Raw genomic sequence first — 19,990 nt, forward strand, 5'->3', positions numbered from 1 at the left:
TCCCCCCCACCAAAATATCTTTGTTTGTGCTCTGAATGAAAAAGAAAGTCAGGTTTGGAAGGACAAGGTTGAGTAACTGATGACACAATTTTTATTTAACCCTTACCTGTCACCCCCCATTTGAGAATCGAGTGCAATATGACATACCCATAATAAAATGGTTGTTGCTAATGAGTCCTTCTGACTATACACAAAACCAAGGTATCATTTAAAAGCTGACACTTGACAGTTTACTATGAACTACTCAGAAATACTCTAGCAATTACTAATAGAGAGATAAATAAGCTCAAAAACAATGAACAATCTGAGATCTGGGATCACCAGTGATCCCTGCGAGGCAAGGGGTTAAAGGCAAACTATCCTTATAAGTTGATAGAAAATATTAAAACCATTGATTAATAAATGGCTTTTGCTTTAAATGTATACAGTTTGAGGACAGAAATGTAATAACCATTTTAAAAAAAGACCCCAAATATATGGAAGGGATTCAGCCAGATGAGAAGTGGCAAACTGCAAGGCAGAATCCCAGAGGGTCGTGCCAGAGACCAAGTGGGCACGCTCGCTTCTAAGAGGTTGCTTCAGAGGCGTAGATTTTACACAACTATCCATCCCTCATGCCTCTTCCAGTGAGCTGGCACCTGGCGTCTTACCTTCCGCTCCTGGAACCTGCGGTTGCTAAGCACAAGTTAATTCATCCAGGGCTTCTGGAGTTCTGCTTCCACTCAATGAGCATCAGTCACAGCAGCATTATCAAGCTAGAATCACACAAACACACTCAATAGGGCAGTTTATACAACAAGAGAGAGATAACGACAAAGAGAGTGGTCATTACTGACAGACACTACAAATGCCAAATGAGACATCAGCTTTTGTAATCGAGGGAAATAACGCTTTGGAGTCTAAAAATATAAAAAATATGAACACACATTCTCTCTCTCGCTTGGGTATCTACCGAGAACTGTCTTGGGAAAGGGTCTGAATAAAAAGTTTAAATATTAATGCCCACCTTGAATATTTACGGGTATGTTCACCTTGGTAATTTGAATACCAAGGCTTTTTTTGTGATATTTTTGAGATTTACAATAACAGTTTTTAATTTGGTGAGAAAATTATGTGCCATAATTAGCCCATTCCTTCTCTTCACATCAATGTGCACCAACACGCCCACACATGTACAGCAAAAAAGACTGAACCTAAATCACGCTTCATGTGAGGTTTGTCATGTTTGCATTATGAAGACTCAAATGGCGCCCTTGCTTTGCAAGCAAACTCACTTATCCTTGCTGAGGGCTATTTTAAAATGTTTTATATCCTTTGCTTATTTACTCACTCCAAAACTGTGGATGTATGAGCAATTTAGGAACAAAAATAAAAAGTTAGTAAGTTAGACAGTATTTTTGTCAATGTCAATAAAGAGAGGGAAATTCACCTGTTGGTGTAAGCCCTATTTGAGCAACAGGAAAAGAAAGGGTTACAACTATTACACGAGACCAATCGGGAACCAGATAAGTGTTATAAACCACAGCAGAGGAAGGGGGAGGGAAAGCGAGAGCGATGAGGGGAGGTAGGAGGGAAGAGAGAGAGAGAGAGAGAGAGTGAGAAGAGGAGGAGGAGAGAAATGAGTAGGTAGGGCATTTTGAAAGCGCTGAGTGTAGGGATGGTAAGAGAGAGAAAGACTGAGAGGGAAGGAACAAGGGAGGAGGAGAGGAGCAGATCTCCAAGCAAGATGCATGACACTACATCCTACAACATCTGACTTCCCTGCCCCCCTTTGACAGGCGCAGGAGTGCTTAGAGAAAGGCAGATAGAGGAAGACAGACAGACTCATCCCTTCAGACAAGCATGTCCTTTATCACTCGTCCTGGCATGGCTCTACTCAAACTGGGAAATATATGGGCTACCAGGTCACTCGCTCTTATGGCAGCAACTAGAGGTAAAAAGCTTCAGGTTTCTGTACTCTCACAACTAGAGCATCTGCTAAGGGGAATGCATGCTATTTCATACAAGCGATAACTTTAGAGATCTGTTTAAAGCTGACAACTTTTACTTTTTAAAATACAGGAAATACTGTGCAGGGTTAATACCAAACATGAGCAAATTTACGTGACAGCATGCTTTAAATTCAGAGCAATTGGCTTCTATACTGTGGACAGAAAGATTTTTTTTTTTAGAAAGAACAGCTTTGACACTTACATCGTGGAAAAAAGATACATGCTGTATTTTATGTGGTTCCTCCAGTGGCCAACACAGTAACTGACACATTTAACTCAATTAATTTATGTGGAAAGAGTAAAACTGAGCAATCGAAACCCATCCAACCCATTATCCTCTTAAGGGGAAGATGATGTGAGCACTCTTGTCGCCATTACTGCTTCTGTCTAGAGCTCAAAGCTACCTTCTAGCTAAAAAAAAAAAAAAAAGAGTGAGAGATGCTTGGAGATGTATGATATATGGAGTATAGCCCTTGGAAGTATGGTGTGGGAGTACTGCAACTTGCTCTGCAAACAACCACTCACAGTCACTGTTTAATGAGTTTCTATTGGGTATAAAGCTTTCCGGCCAAATAATTACACCAGAGACACCATCAAAGACATAAAAATTTGACTGACTGTGGTGCACAATCTGCAAGGTCTCTCCATTACATTTATGGACAAATAAAATGCACGTTTTATAATCGAACAAGAGTTACAGTAAAATGGCTTTTATGAATGCTAAGGAGATTCCACTATCCTGTAGAGATTTTCAAGGTCATGACTCTGGTAGAAAGACAACAAAATAATTCTAACTCTTACTTTTTTTGCACCTACCAGCAGCCAGAGAGTAAAACTACTGAGGATGGAGCTCCTGTTCTGGTGTCCCACATGAACACTGTGAAAAAGAGAGGGTAAATATATATGCCACACAGTGCACCGGCTTGACTACCTCCTTCCCTCTGGAAACCTGTGACCTTGTTGTGATTACTGTGTACCGCTGTCTACCTGACTGGTCTCCTGGAGCTGTACTGTGGCACAGCAAGTGGGGGCGTGATTTACTCAGGTGGAATACAAGGGGCCGTGGACTCTGCAGTGCAACTTTTGTTATATGGTTACGAGAGAATGCCAGTCCTAACCTGTCACACTGAAGGAGATGCATTTCGGCTTGTGGTTCACAAAGTCTTGGAATAATCACTGAGGATGGGACATGGTGTTGTCCCTGATCAATTCTGCAAGATCTGTTTGGCCAATACAAAGGACAAAAGGCCAAAGACAAGCCTGAATACAACACAGCTTTCATGTCAAAACCACGTGGATATTACAATGCACAAACCCTTCCCACGCTCTGAAAAAAAGGAAGAGCAGAGTGTGTTTCCATCTCCCACATCCTCCCACAGAAATCTGAGGATGCGAGGGAATGAGGTATGAGCCGTTTGGACTGCGTTTAATCAACCCTACAGAGAGGTGTTTGAGGAAACCGGGGTGTCATCACTTGTTCAGTCTGTGCCATGCTGGGGCTGATGACAGCCTTTGCTGAAGCACTTGTTAAATCTTAGGTCATTTTAAATCACTTCTTTCATAAAAAAAAAAAAAAAAAAAAGCAAGCCCACAACGGAGCAGGCACATAACAGAATGGCGTTGAAGGAGCAAAGGACATTGCCGAGATAAAAGAGGCGTTGGAGTATGGTTGGCGTCTATGACATCCTGCCAACACATCAGCGCTTTGGTTGCATTTGCTACACAAGCTCCTAACAAGAACAGTGAACACAAGGGAGGGGTGAGTTTCGTTAGTGTTTTGCATATAAATGTATTGCATATAAATGTCTCTTCCTTTTTAGGTTCATTTTTAATTATGGTACATTCACATTCTTGTTAGTTGACAGCTAGATTTTGGGTAAGTTGTACTAAACAGCTAAACAGTTTTGGTGTAAACACTCAGTAGCATGCCATAGAAATGCTTCTCAGACAAACCTGTAGCATCTAAACAACAGCTAATTTCTGGTAAAAGCTTGCTGTTTTAACAATAAATTGACCCAGCAGACATGTTAAAACAGCCATTTTAATTTTTTTGCATGTGTAGGAGAATGCATACTCCTCCTGTGCTGGGATACCAGGCCATCATGAGCAACTTCACTGTCCTCGATAACGTTGAATCTCTCGACTCCGAAATGGACCTGGACACTCCTTACCCTGTCAGCTTCCAGGTGTCTCTAACAGGTTTCCTCATGTTGGAGATTGTGCTGGGTCTCAGTAGCAACCTGACTGTTCTGGCTCTCTATTGTATGAAGTCAAACCTGGTGAGTTCTGTCAGCAACATTGTAACCATGAACCTTCATGTGCTGGACGTTCTAGTGTGTGTGGGTTGCATCCCACTTACGATTGTGGTGGTGCTATTACCACTGGAGGGAAATAATGCACTCCTTTGCTGCTTCCACGAGGCTTGTGTGTCCTTTGCTAGCGTCGCTACTGCTGCCAATGTCCTGGCCATCACACTAGACCGCTATGATATCTCAGTTCGGCCTGCAAATCGAGTACTAACAATGGGACGTGCAGTGGTTCTATTAGGGTCCATTTGGGCTCTATCATTCCTCAGCTTTCTAGTACCCTTTATAGAAGAGGGTTTCTTTAGCCAAGCAGGTAACGGAAGGAATCAGACAGAGGGGGAAGAACCTTCAAACCATTACTACTGTGAACTGGGACTCTATTATCACCTGCTGGCACAGATTCCAATCTTCTTCTTCACTGCTGTGGTCATGCTGGTTACTTACTACAAGATTCTGCAGGCACTCAACATCCGTATTGGCACACGTTTCCATTCAGCGCCCAAGAAGAAACCAAGAAAGAAAAAGACCATGTCCATGACTTCCACTCAGCCAGAGTCCACCGATGCCTCGCAGAGCAGTGCAGGCAGGAATCCACCATTGGGTATGCGTACCTCTGTGTCTGTGATCATAGCCCTCCGTAGGGCAGTCAAGCGGCACAGGGAACGCCGTGAACGGCAAAAGAGGGTTTTTCGCATGTCACTTCTTATCATCTCCACCTTCCTGCTTTGCTGGACACCCATCACCGTGCTCAACACGGTTATCCTGAGTGCAGGGCCGAGCAACTTCACTGTGCGTCTCAGACTGGGCTTCCTGGTAATGGCTTATGGAACCACCATTTTTCACCCGTTGCTCTATGCCTTCACTCGGCAGAAATTTCAAAAGGTTCTAAAGAGTAAAATGAAGAAGCGTGTTGTGTCAGTTGTAGAGGCTGACCCCATGCCTAATAATGTGGTCATCCACAACTCATGGATTGACCCAAAAAGGAACAAAAAGGTGACTTTCGAGGAGACAGAGGTCAGGCAAAAATGCCTCTCATCAGAGGATGTGGAATGAGCAACTGGGCCAATTTTAGGAAAATATCATCATCAGGTAAAGATTCATTAAAAAGGGAAACCACTAATCCAAAGCAGTAATGAACTTAAGTGTATTAATTGTACAGTACCTCAAGAGGAATAATTTATTCTTATTTATTGTAATGGTGACTATTGTAGATGTCATAGATGGTAGTGTAAATACTGCATGTGCTTTATTGAAGTGGTCCTAGAGATTGTACATTCATACCTAAGTATAAACCATAAATGTAAAGAAGTAGAAACTGATGCTCCTGGGTTTGTTCATTTGCATTAAATACCCCAAAAACAACTGAAGAGATTTTTTCATGATGAACCTTACGCAACTGCTTTGTTTTGCCACACTTCAGGAGTAAACACTTTTTTACTCTGTAGAGAAAGAGGTTTTATGTCTGTTCTCCTTCAGCCACCCCAATTTTTACTTATGGAAAATATAAGTCAAACACTTTTAAGAATTCAAACTATGGGTTTCATTAAGTGGATATCTATCTGCCCTTTACCCTGCAATACAATTAACAAGATAGCTATATTACTCGGGTCAACAAGTCACAGGGTGTACTTTCAAAGCAAGGTCTGCTTCCTTTCAAAATCACCCGCACAGGCCAGTTGGCATACAAATCACATCTTTTTATAGGGATGAGGAAGGTGGTACACAGCATATTGTCCAATAAAGCTGCTGGGGCATGAAGTGGTTGGGGAATGTCAATGAAAAGGTGTTGACTTTAAATACTTGACCTTATGAGACCCATTGAGCTGATGGTGTTTGATTATAGGTTAAACTGATTAGAGGGTGATAAATGTATCTTTTGGCAGACTAGGAAAAATAATCACCCCATGCACTGCAGCAGTGAAAGGTCACACATTGATCTGTGTTAGGGGCAAAGTCATACCATTGCACACTGAAAATTAAGCAAAATGCAGTTCTGAGATGTAGGTCAATTCCCAATTTGGTTGAAATGGTCGAATTCAGGAATAGGTGCTAGTATTGGATGATATCTTGCTTATGGTGTAATCTAGCAGTGCTGAGACTAATACAAACTTTTGATGTCACATAACCAGTAAATAGAGGCGACAATATCTCAAGGGAGTCAATGAGGCTACATATGACTCATCATCATAGAGCCCCTAATTCCTGATTGAATTTACTTTATCAAATTAAACAGCTTTTTCAAGCACTTAAAGATTTTTATGCACTAAATCTTTCCTTTTTCAGCACCGGCGCAAAATGCAAAACAATTATATGCACAGATACTGGCAGTTACCCAAAGCGCAGCTCAGTTGGATAGGCTTTAAACTTGATTGAAAACCCATCTAACAGTTCATTACTAATTACTGCAGTGTTAGGAACTAAACTACTTAGGTTCAGCTTATATCATCAAGTGACTGTTCTACAATCATATGTTCTTGAGTTTATCTAGATTACAGTTCAGAAAGCCAAGGTAGCTGATCCATATTTAGAGCTCACACACTATGCTGAAACAAGAGCAAGTGGGAGTTGAAGAAGTACATGATTGATGCATGCATTTAATGGTGTTACAGGTCTCTCAAAACACTGAATTACTGTAGTAAAATCTGCACAGTGTCAAATCTGTCCAAACCGCTGTTCCCAAGACCCAGCTAACTTGGGGCCCTGTGCTTTAAAATCAATTTTGAAATGTTAACTTTTAGCTTAAGTGCCCTCCCAGACAACTCCAAAGGACTCAATCTTTTAAGAGCCCTTTAAGGCAATTGTATCATCATATGCAACAGATCATACAGAGGCCTGTGGAGCTGTTGCCCTATGATGAGTTGACCTATGATTTGGGGTTGCTCATGAATGAAGGCTTTATTGTTTTAGCTGTAAACAACATTTCTCATGTGGAGAAAAAAAAAGAAGAAAAAAAAAAAGAGTACTGGCCCCTGCCAGTAAAAAGGGCTGCCAAAACTGGAACGGCTCTGCCATGTTCAGGGCTTGAAAACATCCAAAGTCACATTATCACTAATGCAAAGTACTGTTTCATTGTTAATGCCAATAAAAAGAGGTTAAGAATATTGAACTGCCTGGTATTGCTATTATTACATGTATCTTGATTTAGACCCCAGTAACTTGATTAGTTTTTTTGTTTTGTTTTACATAACACAAACTAAACTTTGAGCAGCATTCAAGAGTCAAATTTCTCCCTGCTTGCCTCTATATCCACAGCCTGTAATCAAACTACAAAGAGGATTGTTTCACCTATTTGTCTTTAAAATCTAATTGGAGCATCCTTACCTCTCCACTGTCTGCTTTCATTCATCCAATCTATTCCTCTTACCTCGCTACACTGATCGTCACATTCACATGCCACTCATATATTCCCAAAGGAGGGAGTCACTGAGTCCGAAGTCGTGTGATTGACACTCCATCTCCATTTGACAGACAGGTGCAGTTCAGATGACGTAAAAAAGGAACAAACAGAATCAATTCCCTTGTATTACTTAATCTAAATTATTATTTCAAAATATAAGGTAACAAGGTGGCTCACGCGAGTACATTTACTCACATGTAGAAATATAATTGTCTCCATAACAGACTGCAGCACACAATTCTCATTTCCTCCTGTCAATTCTCAGCTCTTGACATTTATCTGACTTTGATTTCCTCTCCTCAACAGCATCATTCCTTCAGTTTGCCCATGTGATCTCATGTGAAGATTTTAAAGTGCTTTGGGTATACAGTAGTACATAACAAAAACGCTATATAAATGCTTCATTCATTCATTCATCCCACTCCAATCATCTCATTGTGGCTGACAGCAGTCACACACACGCCTTCCGGCAATCAAAACACCTTCACCTTCCTCCATTGCCCTAGCCTATAGTCAATCCTCCCCTTAAGCCATTTCAAGTTCTCCTTCAACTGTTCATCAATCCATCTGGCTGTCCATCCCTCCCTTACATAGCTGGGAAAGAGTGCTGTCATTATTGTACTATAATTCAAGGCAGATTCAGACATATGTTTTGTGGACACAAACAGAAAACAACCTGCAAAATTAAAGAGTAATATGAAATTTTGTGTTTTGAATTCATGCCATATTGGTCACTAGGGTAAAGCAATGCCTAGAGAAGATATTGGCCTGGGGTGTATCAGGATATACATCACAGTATAGGTCTCTACCCATAACACGTTTATACTATTGCATGATATATGCAGTACATCCGAACAACCCTACACTGGAACACAATGATGTCTCAGCTAACGTCTTACACAGTCATGTCGCATGGTAAACAGGAAAGCAATTTGTCAATTAAACCTTTAAGGGTCCATTATCATTTACTGATCGTCTTGTTTACAATCCAATAGCATGATGCTATCAGCGGTTTTATAAACTCTCAAGCTCGAAACCAATCACTGTCCAACTGCACCTCATCGGATTTCTTGTAACACCATCTGAGGACAGCGTGCCCTAGACCGAGACAGACTTCCAATCAAAAGAAAGCAGTTTAATTGCTTCTACAGTTTCAGGGCTGCATCCTGCTGTAATTGGAAAAAAAGATGACTGTAATCTGACATGTACCATAAAACATTGTCAAAACCTATAGACAAAAATCTTTTCTACCCGTGTGAGGCAGAATGGTTTTAAACAGGTTGCCTAATGGGAGATTTGTTAGACAGCTTTCTACGCTGGATGCCAGAGAGCTGCACATACAGATAATGATATCAAATCAGACCTTGGCTGTTCATGTTATATCTTGAGGGGGTGGAGGGAAGGCATAAAAGCTGAGCATCCTGCGAAAAAAAGGACAGGTGCTGTTTAGAGCGCTCTAATTGTCTCGTCTTGGACGGTGATGCTAATGCAAAGATGTCTCTGTAATCCATTAGTTGGGTGAGACGAATCCAAATATGACACTCACTTTGACATGATAAATAATTAAATGGATGGAGAAAACATATTACTGAATCATATTGTGTCATGAAGAGAATAAGACTACACTAAAAGCTAGAGAGCTGGCATGTTTTCGACTGCTAACACAAGCTGCTGCCTTTTATGCCATCTCATAATAATCAGTTGATTTGGAACGCTAACAGACAGCAACTCAAAAATACAGCTAACTCACGAAAAGCAGAGAGAAGAGAGTTGAACCACATTTGGTTCTAATCCAGTTTGACATTATAATGTTGCTGATTCCTTCACTGTCACAGTGCATTTTAGGACTTCTGCAAAAAAAAAAAAAAAAACATGCAACGATGCCCTGAAATTGGGATAAAATGAGGTATCTTAGAAGGCAGCCAGCGTTCACATGGGAATTGGGCCTATGATGTTTTAAAACGCTGTCTAGCTAGGCTGTTCACTAAGTTTTGGAACAGAACTTATATGTATATAAGTAAAAAAGAGAAACAGACAGAAATACTTTGTGTTGCTTGCCACGGCATAATATTATGCAAGCGGTAAATGCCAATATCAGTATGCCCTTCGTATGCACAATGGGAAACTACTGTTCGCCTGCATTGATTTAGCTTCAGTTGAAAAGAATATGCAAATAGAAACCGGGAAAAAAAAGTACCTTGCTGATCTTCACTGGAATATTTCCCACAGGGCCTGTGCCTTAATAATGAAGACATGTGTTTACTAAGAGCACACTGAATTTGCATCGTGCTATTTATCTGTCCTTTCGAAATTTAGGCAAATGTACAGACAAAAGGTCAATATGAATATGATATTACAGCCATTAAACCTAGAGACGAAAATAAGTTTTACATTCCAGATAATGTTCACAGCCGCATGAATTCCAGACAATAATTATGGCAGTGTTCTAAAATTACATGAAAACAATTCAACACCCTTAAAGTCAACATAAAATAGCATTTCAACTCATTTTACCCTTGAAATTTCTAGTGAAACAGGATTTAACAGGGGGGGCTTTAATTTGATGCAACAGGAATTGATTGGATCATGAAAGGTGCTCTTTGTATGACAAAAGAGGGGTTGAGAGGTGAAGTCACCAATATAACCTGGAACATGTATTAAATGTAAATTGGGTCATTTTTGATTTCCTGTGTCAACTTTAAGCTCTATGAGATTACTATAATGTACTTCTATTCACTATTCTAGTCACTATTAAAACTAAAGTCACTTGTAAGCGCTATTCGGGTCAGACATTAATCAAGGGGGGTTTTAAACAAAACAACCTACAATATCTCCAAAACAGGTCAGACAGTCCTCACACCTGCATTGCAAATTAATCAAAACATTTAGGCCACAAGAACAGGGCTGACCTGGAAATAGTGCAAGATTGTTCTGAAGCCATTTACACAACATTGGTGCATGCCATAGCACTTGAATAATTACCAGTAGTGCCCTTAAAACAGAACTAAATGAAAAACAGCCATGCCTACAGAAAAAGAAAAAGAAAGTTTCTTTATTGGCATCTATAGTTCCATGAAGAACCTTTAACATGCATAGAACCTTTCCATTCCACGTGTTTTTGCACCAGAAGAACGTTTTCGTAGTTCCTATAACTGTAAGTACCAACTTTTTGGCGTGTTCACACCGCAGGAACTGGGAACGATTTTAATTATAGGAATGCCTTTTAGGTGACTAAATTAGCTCCTACTTCAGAGTAGGATCTAACCCAGCACAACATGAACCACCAGTGACGTAAATGTACGCTAATTGGCTGAATGCATGTGAAACACCAACACCCACCATTTTTAAAAAGCCATGTAAACCAGTTTATATACATTTACTAACTCCATGAACATGGAAAAACTTTTAGCTGAAGTCCAGGCACTTCTCAAACAGCTCAATGCTAGGGAGGAAATCCAACACGACTTTGAAGGGACCAAACGAAACATGATTACGAATTTCGGATGTTCGGTAAGTCCCGTCGTGAAATATACAGAATAAAAGCCGACCAATCAGGTTGTGAACATATCCCTATGCCTTTAAGTTCAGTATCTTTAGGTTCGGTGTTAAAATGCCAATGTGAACGCTAAGTGGACTATGACCAAATGTTTATTGTTTGGTCCAGACCAAACAAACCAAGCAAACCGAACTACAGGTGTGAACACAACCTTAGTTCTCAGAGGACTTCCCTGGTGGCTAGTTCCTATTACTGATTACCGGTTACACTTTATTTTAAGGTGTCATTATTACAGTGTAATTATATATTTAAGTACTGAGTAATATTAAGTAAATGCATGTACTTACTGTAGGGTTAGGGTAGGATTAGGGTTTTGTTGAGGGTTAATTGCATGTAATTATGCATAATTTACTGTTATTATTACAGTGATTACCCTTACTAACCCTAATGTAACATATGTAACAATGACACTGTAAAATAAAGTGTTACCCTGAGTTCCTAACAACCTAGTGCGAAAGCCCCTAAAAGGCTCTTGGATTTTTTAAATGTTCTTCACACTAAGAAAAAAAATTGTTTTTTGTTTTTAAGAACGATTCACTGGAAGGTTCTTTGAGTAAACCAAGAGTGATTCTTCTGTTGTATCGCTGTGAAAACCCCCTTTTGGAACCTTTATTTTTAAGAGTGTATATGATATAATCCAATAAAGACAACATAAGTAAAGTGTTGCCACTCATACAGAGTGCTCCATCATGAGTAAACATTTTGAAGGACAGGAGGGATGAGCAAAGTAGACGCTCGTCGTGACAGGTCACTCACCCAGCTCGTTGAGGCTCTGGGCAGCTTTCGTGATCTCTCTGCTGCCCCCTTGCAGTTGCCCCTGCAGTCGTTTGCTCAGGTACAGGATGCGAATAATCCTTCTCAACAGGTCACACGCCACCTGCCACACAAAATATGATAAGGCATCTCAATCCTGTTCATCAAATACCATAATGACTTGTGGGCCTATCATAACCAGCACAAGCAAATCTCAATGATACGATAATGATGCCCACATTATGATAAAGTGAAATCTCTATCAAAAATGTACCATGGTAACCATAGTCTCCATGATATAGATTGTATCTACAGTACAATAAAACCTGAAAACCTGGTATTAGCGAACAATAATTATTGTTATGGTATTAATACCTCTTGTTACACACATTCTGTGCAACAGACATGAAGGATGAATAGTGTTTCTTGTTAAGGGGTATTCATCTGGCAATCTTAAAATTAAGGGAGAGATTGACAGACTTAAACTGACAGATTTATATTGGAGGAACCTGACCTATGTATAAAGACCATTGCATTCACCTGTAGGATAACAGCATAATTTGTTTCAAACAAATCTGTTTAACTCTTTCACTGCCACTCCTAATATTATTAACTCATCTTTATCTTTAGGTCATGTTCCAAGAACATTTAAACTAGCAGTTATAAAACCACTCATTAAAGGAGAAGTTCACTTTCAAAAAAACTTTTGCTGATAATTTACTCACCCCCATGTCATCCAAGATGTCCATGTCTTTCTTTCTTCAGTCGCAAAGAAATTAAGGTTTTTGATGAAAACATTCCAGGATTTCCCCCCATGTAATGGATTCTATTGGGACCCAAACGGTAGAAGGTCCAAATGACAGTTTAAGTGCAGCTTCAAAGGGCTTTAAACGATACCAGACGATGAATAAGGGTCTTATCTAGCGAAACGATCGGTCATTTCCAAAATAAATAAAAAAGTTTAAGTTTTATAAGCACAAACGCTCGCCTTGCTCTGTTCTGTGATGCGCGTTGAAGACGTCACGTAATACGCAATTACGTTGAAAAGGTCACGCTTGACGTGTTTACAAATGTGCGGAAGGAGGACCATATACACATTTTCAAATGTATTTGTGTCAGTTTATCGTTTAAAATGCCCATTCGTGTGCGTATCCTGGGTGTTTTAATATTAAAAAGCCAAAAAGAACATTTTCTTCAGGACAGAAATTTTTCAAGCGTGACCTTTTCAACGTAATTGCGTATTACGTGACGTCACGAACGCGCATCACAGAACAGAGCAAGGCGAACATTTGTGCTTATAAAACTTAAACTTTTTTATTTATTTTGGAAATGACCGATCGTTTCGCTAGATAAGACCCTTATTCATCGTCTGGTATCGTTTAAAGCCCTTTGAAGCTGCACTTAAACTGTCATTTGGACCTTCTACCGTTTGGGTCCCAATAGAATCCATTACATGGGGGGAAATCCTGGAATGTTTTCATCAAAAACCTTAATTTCTTTGCGACTGAAGAAAGAAAGACATGGACATCTTGGATGACATGGGGGTGAGTAAATTATCAGCAAAAGTTTTTTTGAAAGTGAACTTCTCCTTTAAGAAACCACAATTAGACCCACATAATCTAGCAAATTATAGACCCATTTCAAATCTACCTTTTTATGTCTAAAATACTAGAAAAAGTTGTGTCCGCCCAACTAGGCTCTTTCTTGCAAGAAAATGACATCTATGAAAAGTTTCAGTCTGGATTCAGACCGCATCATAGCACTGAAACTGCGCTCGTTAAAATCACAAATGATTTACTTTTAGCTTCTGACCAAGGCTGTATCTCAATACTAGTTTTACTTGATCTTAGTGCTGCGTTCGATACTATACAGTGAGGAAAATAAGTATTTGAACACCCTGCTATTTTGCAAGTTCTCCCACTTAGAAATCATGGAGGGGTCTGAAATTGTCATCATAGGTGCATGTCCACTGTGAGAGATATAATCTAAAAAAAAAAATCCAGAAATCACAATGTATGATTATTTAACTATTTATTTGTATGATACAGCTGCAAATAAGTATTTGAACACCTGAGAAAATCAATGTTAATATTTGGTACAGTAGCCTTTGTTTGCAATTACAGAGGTCAAACGTTTCCTGTAGTTTTTCACCAGGTTTGCACACACTGCAGGAGGGATTTTGGCCCACTCCTCCACACAGATCTTCTCTAGATCAGTCAGGTTTCTGGGCTGTGTTGGAGTTTGAGCTCCCTCCAAAGATTCTCTATTGGGTTTAGGTCTGGAGACTGGCAAGGCCACGCCAGAACCTTGATATGCTACTTACAGAGCCACTCCTTGGTTATCCTGGCTGTGTGCTTCGGGTCATTGTCATGTTGGAAGACCCAGCCTCGACCCATCTTCAATGCTCTAACTGAGGGAAGGAGGTTGTTCCCCAAAATCTCGCAATACATGGCCCTGGTCATCCTCTCCTTAATACAGTGCAGTCGCCCTGTCCCATGTGCAGAAAAACACCCCCAAAGCATGATGCTACCACCCCCATGCTTCACAGTAGGGATGGTGTTCTTGGGATGGTACTCATCATTCTTCTTCCTCCAAACACGTTTAGTGGAATTATGACCAAAAAGTTCTATTTTGGTCTCATCTGACCACATGACTTTCTCCCATGACTCCTCTGGATCATCCAAACGGTCATTGGCAAACTTAAGACGGGCCTTGACATGTGCTGGTTTAAGCAGGGGAACCTTCCATGCCATGCATGATTTCAAACCATGACGTCTTAGTGTATTACCAACAGTAACCTTGGAAACGGTGGTCCCAGCTCTTTTCAGGTCATTGACCAGCTCCTCCCGTGTAGTTCTGGGCTGATTTCTCACCTTTCTTAGGATCATTGAGACCCCACGAGGTGAGATCTTGCATGGAGCCCCAGTCCGAGGGAGATTGACAGTCATGTTTAACTTCTTCCATTTTCTAATGATTGCTCCAACAGTGGACCTTTTTTCACCAAGCTGCTTGGCAATTTCCCCGTAGCCCTTTCCAGCCTTGTGGAGGTGTACAATTTTCTCTCAGGTGTCTTTGGACAGCTCTTTGGTCTTGGCCATGTTAGTAGTTGGATTCTTACTGATTGTATGGGGTGGACAGGTGTCTTTATGCAGCAAACGACCTCAAACAGGTGCATCTAATTTAGGATAATAAATGGAGTGGAGGTGGACATTTTAAAGGCAGACTAACAGGTCTTTGAGGGTCAGAATTCTAGTTGATAGACAGGTGTTCAAATACTATTTGCAGCTGTATCATACAAATAAATAGTCAAAAAATCATATATTGTGATTTCTGGATTTTTTTTTTTAGATTATGTCTCTCACAGTGGACATGCACCTACGATGACAATTTCAGACCCCTCCATGATTTCCAAGTGGGAGAACTTGCAAAATAGCAGGGTGTTCAAATACTTATTTTCCTCACTGTAGATCACACAATACTCTTAGATCGACCTAATGGCATTCTTTTTTTTTAAATCAAAACTTGGATGTGGGTAAGTTTCATTAAAAAAAAAAACATTTTGAACAAAAAGCTGAGAAATGGTGTACTTTCTGAAAGACTACAACATTTTACAACTTGTTTCTGCTCTTTTTTCACCTGTGTTTTGACCCGGAGATTCTGTACTCTACCGTATAACAGTGAAAACACGAAAAGCCATTAATTTCCATCAATGCCAGGGAAAGAGTTAATATACTCAGAATAAGTGGTGCTTTAATAATAATTTCCAGTCTTTTATCAAGGAGAAGGATGTGCATCATCTCACAGGATTCTTTTAGGACTAGAATAGCATGTCAATTACAGTCATTGTCAATGAATCTCACACACACACACAAATACTATAAACAAGCATGAATAGGCCTTTGATTCACACCCTAGCAGACAACACACACTTCTATTATAAAATAAAGCATAAACTCTTATAACCCAGGGCATTTGTGCTCAAAACGTGAAACTAAGCCACATGTTCAGTTAGTATGACAATCATGCCTGTGGGCAGACAGCAGGCAAATTAAGGACTCGGAGAGGTCAGTCTTTTTGTGTTTCAGTAAAAAGGTGCAGCTGAACTGTCCCAAAGGTACGTGCATCTTTTTCTGTGTGTGTCTGAGACTGATTGCTTTGTCCCGGGGTGACAGAGTGTCAGATAGTGCAAAGATACGGAAAAATTCAAAAGGAAAGCAGGAAAAAATTCAGCTGTGTCCCCATCGTCAAGTCTGGTCTTATTCTTATGAGGAATAAAAATAAATTAAAATCTGTTGCTAAAGGCAAGGGCAAGACAGACCCAGACACAAAGGCAACATGAAATGAACAATGCCCCACACTTCTGAATCTATGTGTGCCATCAGACAGTCAAATACTACAATGGTTACACATCTTATTTTTAGAAAAATATATGAGCAATAATAACAGTAATGCATGCATTGGGATCATAGGAAATATGTTCAATTCATCCAACATTCATGCTTTTTTTCGACTCACAAATAAATAAAAAATGTCATTTTTTAAATTTGTATTAGTTTAAATTACAAGCATGTCTGCTTAAGACAAAACAAAATGTTTATATATATATATATATATATATATATATATATATATATATATATATATATATATATATATATTTGTATATGATACAGTATGCATAAATTATCCAAATTTCCAATAACTCCCATTAAGTTTCCAACTCTGAATATTTCCAAAACTCCCCAGCTTAACTTCCCATGGAAAGTTTCTGGAAACTTAGCAGAAATTTTCCGCCCCTTTGCAAACATAATTTTGACACAGACTTGTTTTTCACTGCAAATGTATTCTTCTATACATTTCAATACACTGCAGGTTCCCATTGTGACAACTTGCCCCATTAAAAAACAAACTGTAACTTTTTTTTTCAGGGCAATAACATTAGTGTATCTCCTGTACACTATAGTGTAACTCCTGTAATCAATATTCATTTGTTTTTTGTTTTTTTGTAGGTATGTGCCAAATCCAAAACAGATATTGAAAAAGATGTTTAAAAAATGTTAAAGAAGAAATACCAATGACAACATACCCTGTATGCGACAGCAGCATGCAAACAATAATCAAACCACTGACGGATCATCATGGAGTTTGTGATGATGCTATGCTGATGAGCAAACACAAATATGCAAATGTGCTTCTACTCTTCTATAAAGCCACACAAGGGGCAGAAAGAGGTTTTGAGAGTAAAGGGGATCATTTCATCACCACAGCGACCTTTCCACAGCTGTATTTCATTCATATTTACAAACAATTCCCCAAAGCCACTCAAAACCAGGAGTGAAGACCCCGTAAATCTGCAAGATGTGTCGAGCGGGACACTATTGTTCACCTAGATGTGTGTATTCACGTGTGTGACTGATAAAGTGTGATAGAGACCCTTCTTTCCGGGCCCAAATTGACTTTTATTGATTTTTTTCCCTGCAGGCTTGAAGCTTCACTCAAGATGAAATCATGTGAAGTGGTTGGAAAAGAGCTGCATAAAGATTGTAAATATTAAACAATGCACACAAAAAAAATTGTTTTATAGTCCTCTAAGAAAACAAATGAATTTGGAATGACACAATATTATTTCTATACTATGCTATACTAATTACAAGATTTTGAAAGACACTTTTTTTTTTATTGGGTAAAATATTTGTAAAAGTTTTTTTTTTGTGTGGATGTGTTAAATCACAAATAAATATTCTAAAACATTTATTCCTCCAGAATGATTTTCTTTATGTTTGTGTGCATTTCTTTTTTTCTTCCCATATCGGGTGTATTACAGAATCTGTCCTGACTGCAAACATCTGTGAAGGCAGGGCTGTATCTATCTCAGATGTTGAGCCAATAAACATGGAAATCAAGCCTTAGGAAAAAAAGCACACAGTGTTTGTAAAGCAGGACAGTGAAGAAATAATGGTTCAGCAGAATGCAAATCTCTTTGTCTGCTTGGAATATCCAGGGATAGAGATATGGGATGACAGAAGCAGATGTAAAGATAAAGAAAAAAACAACACCTGTAAGCGCGCAAGCTGGGCCGTCCGTGCCACAATCTTATTGTAAGGGTCAACGATTTTAGTTCTTATCCTGAGAATGGAAAGAGAGAGAAATGTGTAAATAAAATACTAGTACAAAGTATCTGACAAATTGGTACTTCTTTTTTAGTGCACAAATTGCAGAGACATTTTCTAATGTCTATTAATCATGCACCAACTTTTAAATGCGCGGACAATTTTAATGCCTTTAATGGGGTAATATACCTTTCCACAGCACTCTGGAGAGCTGCAATTCTGGTCTGCATCATTTGTAAGACACCTGTGTGGAAGCAAAAACACACATAATTCCCATGCAAAGTGCACTGGTCAAGAATTTGAGATGTGACAAGGGATCCCCCTGGAGGACAGCTGTAAAATTGCATGCACATTCAAATTCATGAGTTGATTTCCCTGAAAAGTGTAAACTCTGTGTCTCTGTCTTCCCAGTTTGTTCAAACTATGACAGATGAGGTAAGTATTCAGAGGAAAACACACTGCAACTTCTATACATGTACTTTCGAAGGAATAACACCGCACTCACGAACAACAAGGTGCCAGACAAACAAAACTGAAGATCTCAAAAAATAAATAAAACTGTCTGCACACTTGAATCCTTTCAGCAAATTTAATAGCCAAGCTTTCGGTCAGACGACCATCCTCAGGGCATGTACTTTCGGAAATATCATTTTTTATATACTTGTATGAAATGCTCATTTGAAAGTACACATGAATGGTAGGAAATGTCAAGCATTGTATTTTAAAATCACCATTGAATTCAAAATTTACATTTCTAATTTTCTATGGAACATTGTCGTGTTTTACTATAAAAGATTTATCCGTGCACATCATTATTATTTTTATTCATGTGCCCTCATAATCTTTAATCAAAATAATCTTCTCTGATGACGCGTTTACTGGCACGAGGGCGGTGTGTGTTGTGATGATGTGTTTTATCTGTCACTCACATGACATCCACCAATAGCAAACCACAACCATCCAATCACTTCCACATGGAGAAAATCAAGCCCCGCCCAACATTTATTCTTGTTCGAGAAGCCGTTTCACTCGGATATAGGCTACTGTACATCACAATAGGTAAGAAAAGGCTAATCGCAACTTTCCATTTCCGGATTTAAACTAATCCAACTTAATCCAACTGATGATGATGAGGATATCTAAATTAAAGTGTTAAAATGTGAAGCAGGTAGTGAAACTTTACCTTCAAGAGACTCGATCCCTGTTGCCTGAGCTAGTAGATCCTCATGTCTGGCCACTACCTGTGATCAAAAACAAAATATTGCTAAATATATTGTACAATTTTAGTGTTATCACTGGTAGCTTTTTATTAGTAGTTGTATTGGATACATTTCTATAAAGGATTAGTGCACTTTCTACAGTCTGATGTAAGTTCTGCAGTAAGTTCACTTGATGGGCATGATCCTAACGTAGATCTGCATAGAAACATTGGTGCTTGTTGATTGACAGGTGTCACTCACCTGGCAGTGCAGCTCTTTGTCCAGCTGACTAATGCCCTCTGCCAGCTTTGCCAGCTGCTCTGCAATGACAGCATGATGAATGGCTTGAGCTGTGTATGTCTTTACGTCGAATTCCTCTTTAAGGAAATCGGTATAGCACTCTGGAAGGAAAAGGATCAGGATTTATAAAACACATAACAGGAGATCGCATTGCCTGGAGAATACACTGTGTGTTACTGTGCTTTTACTGCAACTAAAGATAATCAATCTTCCTGGCTACCCTAAAAACACCAGCACAGATCGGATCTTAAAGAGAATTTATATTAAAAGAAGATTACCATCTTTCAGTAGTGAATTCGCTGTTGATTCCGGATAAGCGTCCATCGTTGCCACTTCATCAGTGACGTGCAATTCCTGCGTCAAAACATGAATGGAGAG

At 39.4% G+C, this 19,990-nt stretch overlaps 2 protein-coding genes across 3 annotated transcripts in view; one reads left to right on the top strand and one right to left on the bottom strand.

Annotated features, from left to right (window-relative positions):
• cog5 (component of oligomeric golgi complex 5) overlaps positions 1-19,978 on the bottom strand; it is a 74,434-nt gene extending 54,456 nt beyond the window's left edge. The window contains exons 1-6 of the mRNA XM_084112012.1: positions 19,891-19,978; positions 19,574-19,713; positions 19,297-19,354; positions 18,303-18,357; positions 18,060-18,129; positions 12,007-12,127 (exon numbers count right to left, since the gene is read on the bottom strand). Of these exons, the coding sequence (XP_083968138.1) occupies positions 12,007-12,127; positions 18,060-18,129; positions 18,303-18,357; positions 19,297-19,354; positions 19,574-19,713; positions 19,891-19,936 (490 nt within the window). The 5' untranslated portion in view covers positions 19,937-19,978. The remainder of the gene's footprint in view (positions 1-12,006; positions 12,128-18,059; positions 18,130-18,302; positions 18,358-19,296; positions 19,355-19,573; positions 19,714-19,890) is intronic.
• gpr22a (G protein-coupled receptor 22a) lies at positions 1,629-17,770 on the top strand. Of its 2 annotated transcripts, XM_084112014.1 has the most exons (4): positions 1,634-1,933; positions 2,811-3,750; positions 4,054-5,386; positions 17,013-17,770. In XM_084112014.1, exon 3 carries the CDS (start codon positions 4,058-4,060, stop codon positions 5,348-5,350), a length of 1,293 nt encoding a protein of 430 aa, XP_083968140.1. In that variant the 5' UTR covers positions 1,634-1,933; positions 2,811-3,750; positions 4,054-4,057; the 3' UTR covers positions 5,351-5,386; positions 17,013-17,770. The 2 variants fall into 2 exon arrangements, with proteins under 2 accessions (XP_083968139.1, XP_083968140.1); XM_084112013.1 differs by lacking the exon at positions 17,013-17,770 and having other exon boundaries at positions 1,629-1,933; positions 4,054-5,656.
• Positions 19,979-19,990: the final 12 nt, after the last annotated feature.

This window comes from Abramis brama, assembly GCF_963993115.1.
Source record: "Abramis brama genome assembly, chromosome: 4".
Taxonomy (NCBI): Eukaryota; Metazoa; Chordata; class Actinopteri; order Cypriniformes; family Leuciscidae; genus Abramis; species Abramis brama.

Excerpts from the sequence above, each read along its gene's own strand:
- gpr22a (XM_084112013.1), top strand. The coding sequence starts at position 4,058 with ATGCATACTCCTCCTGTGCTGGGATACCAGGCCATCATGAGCAACTTC.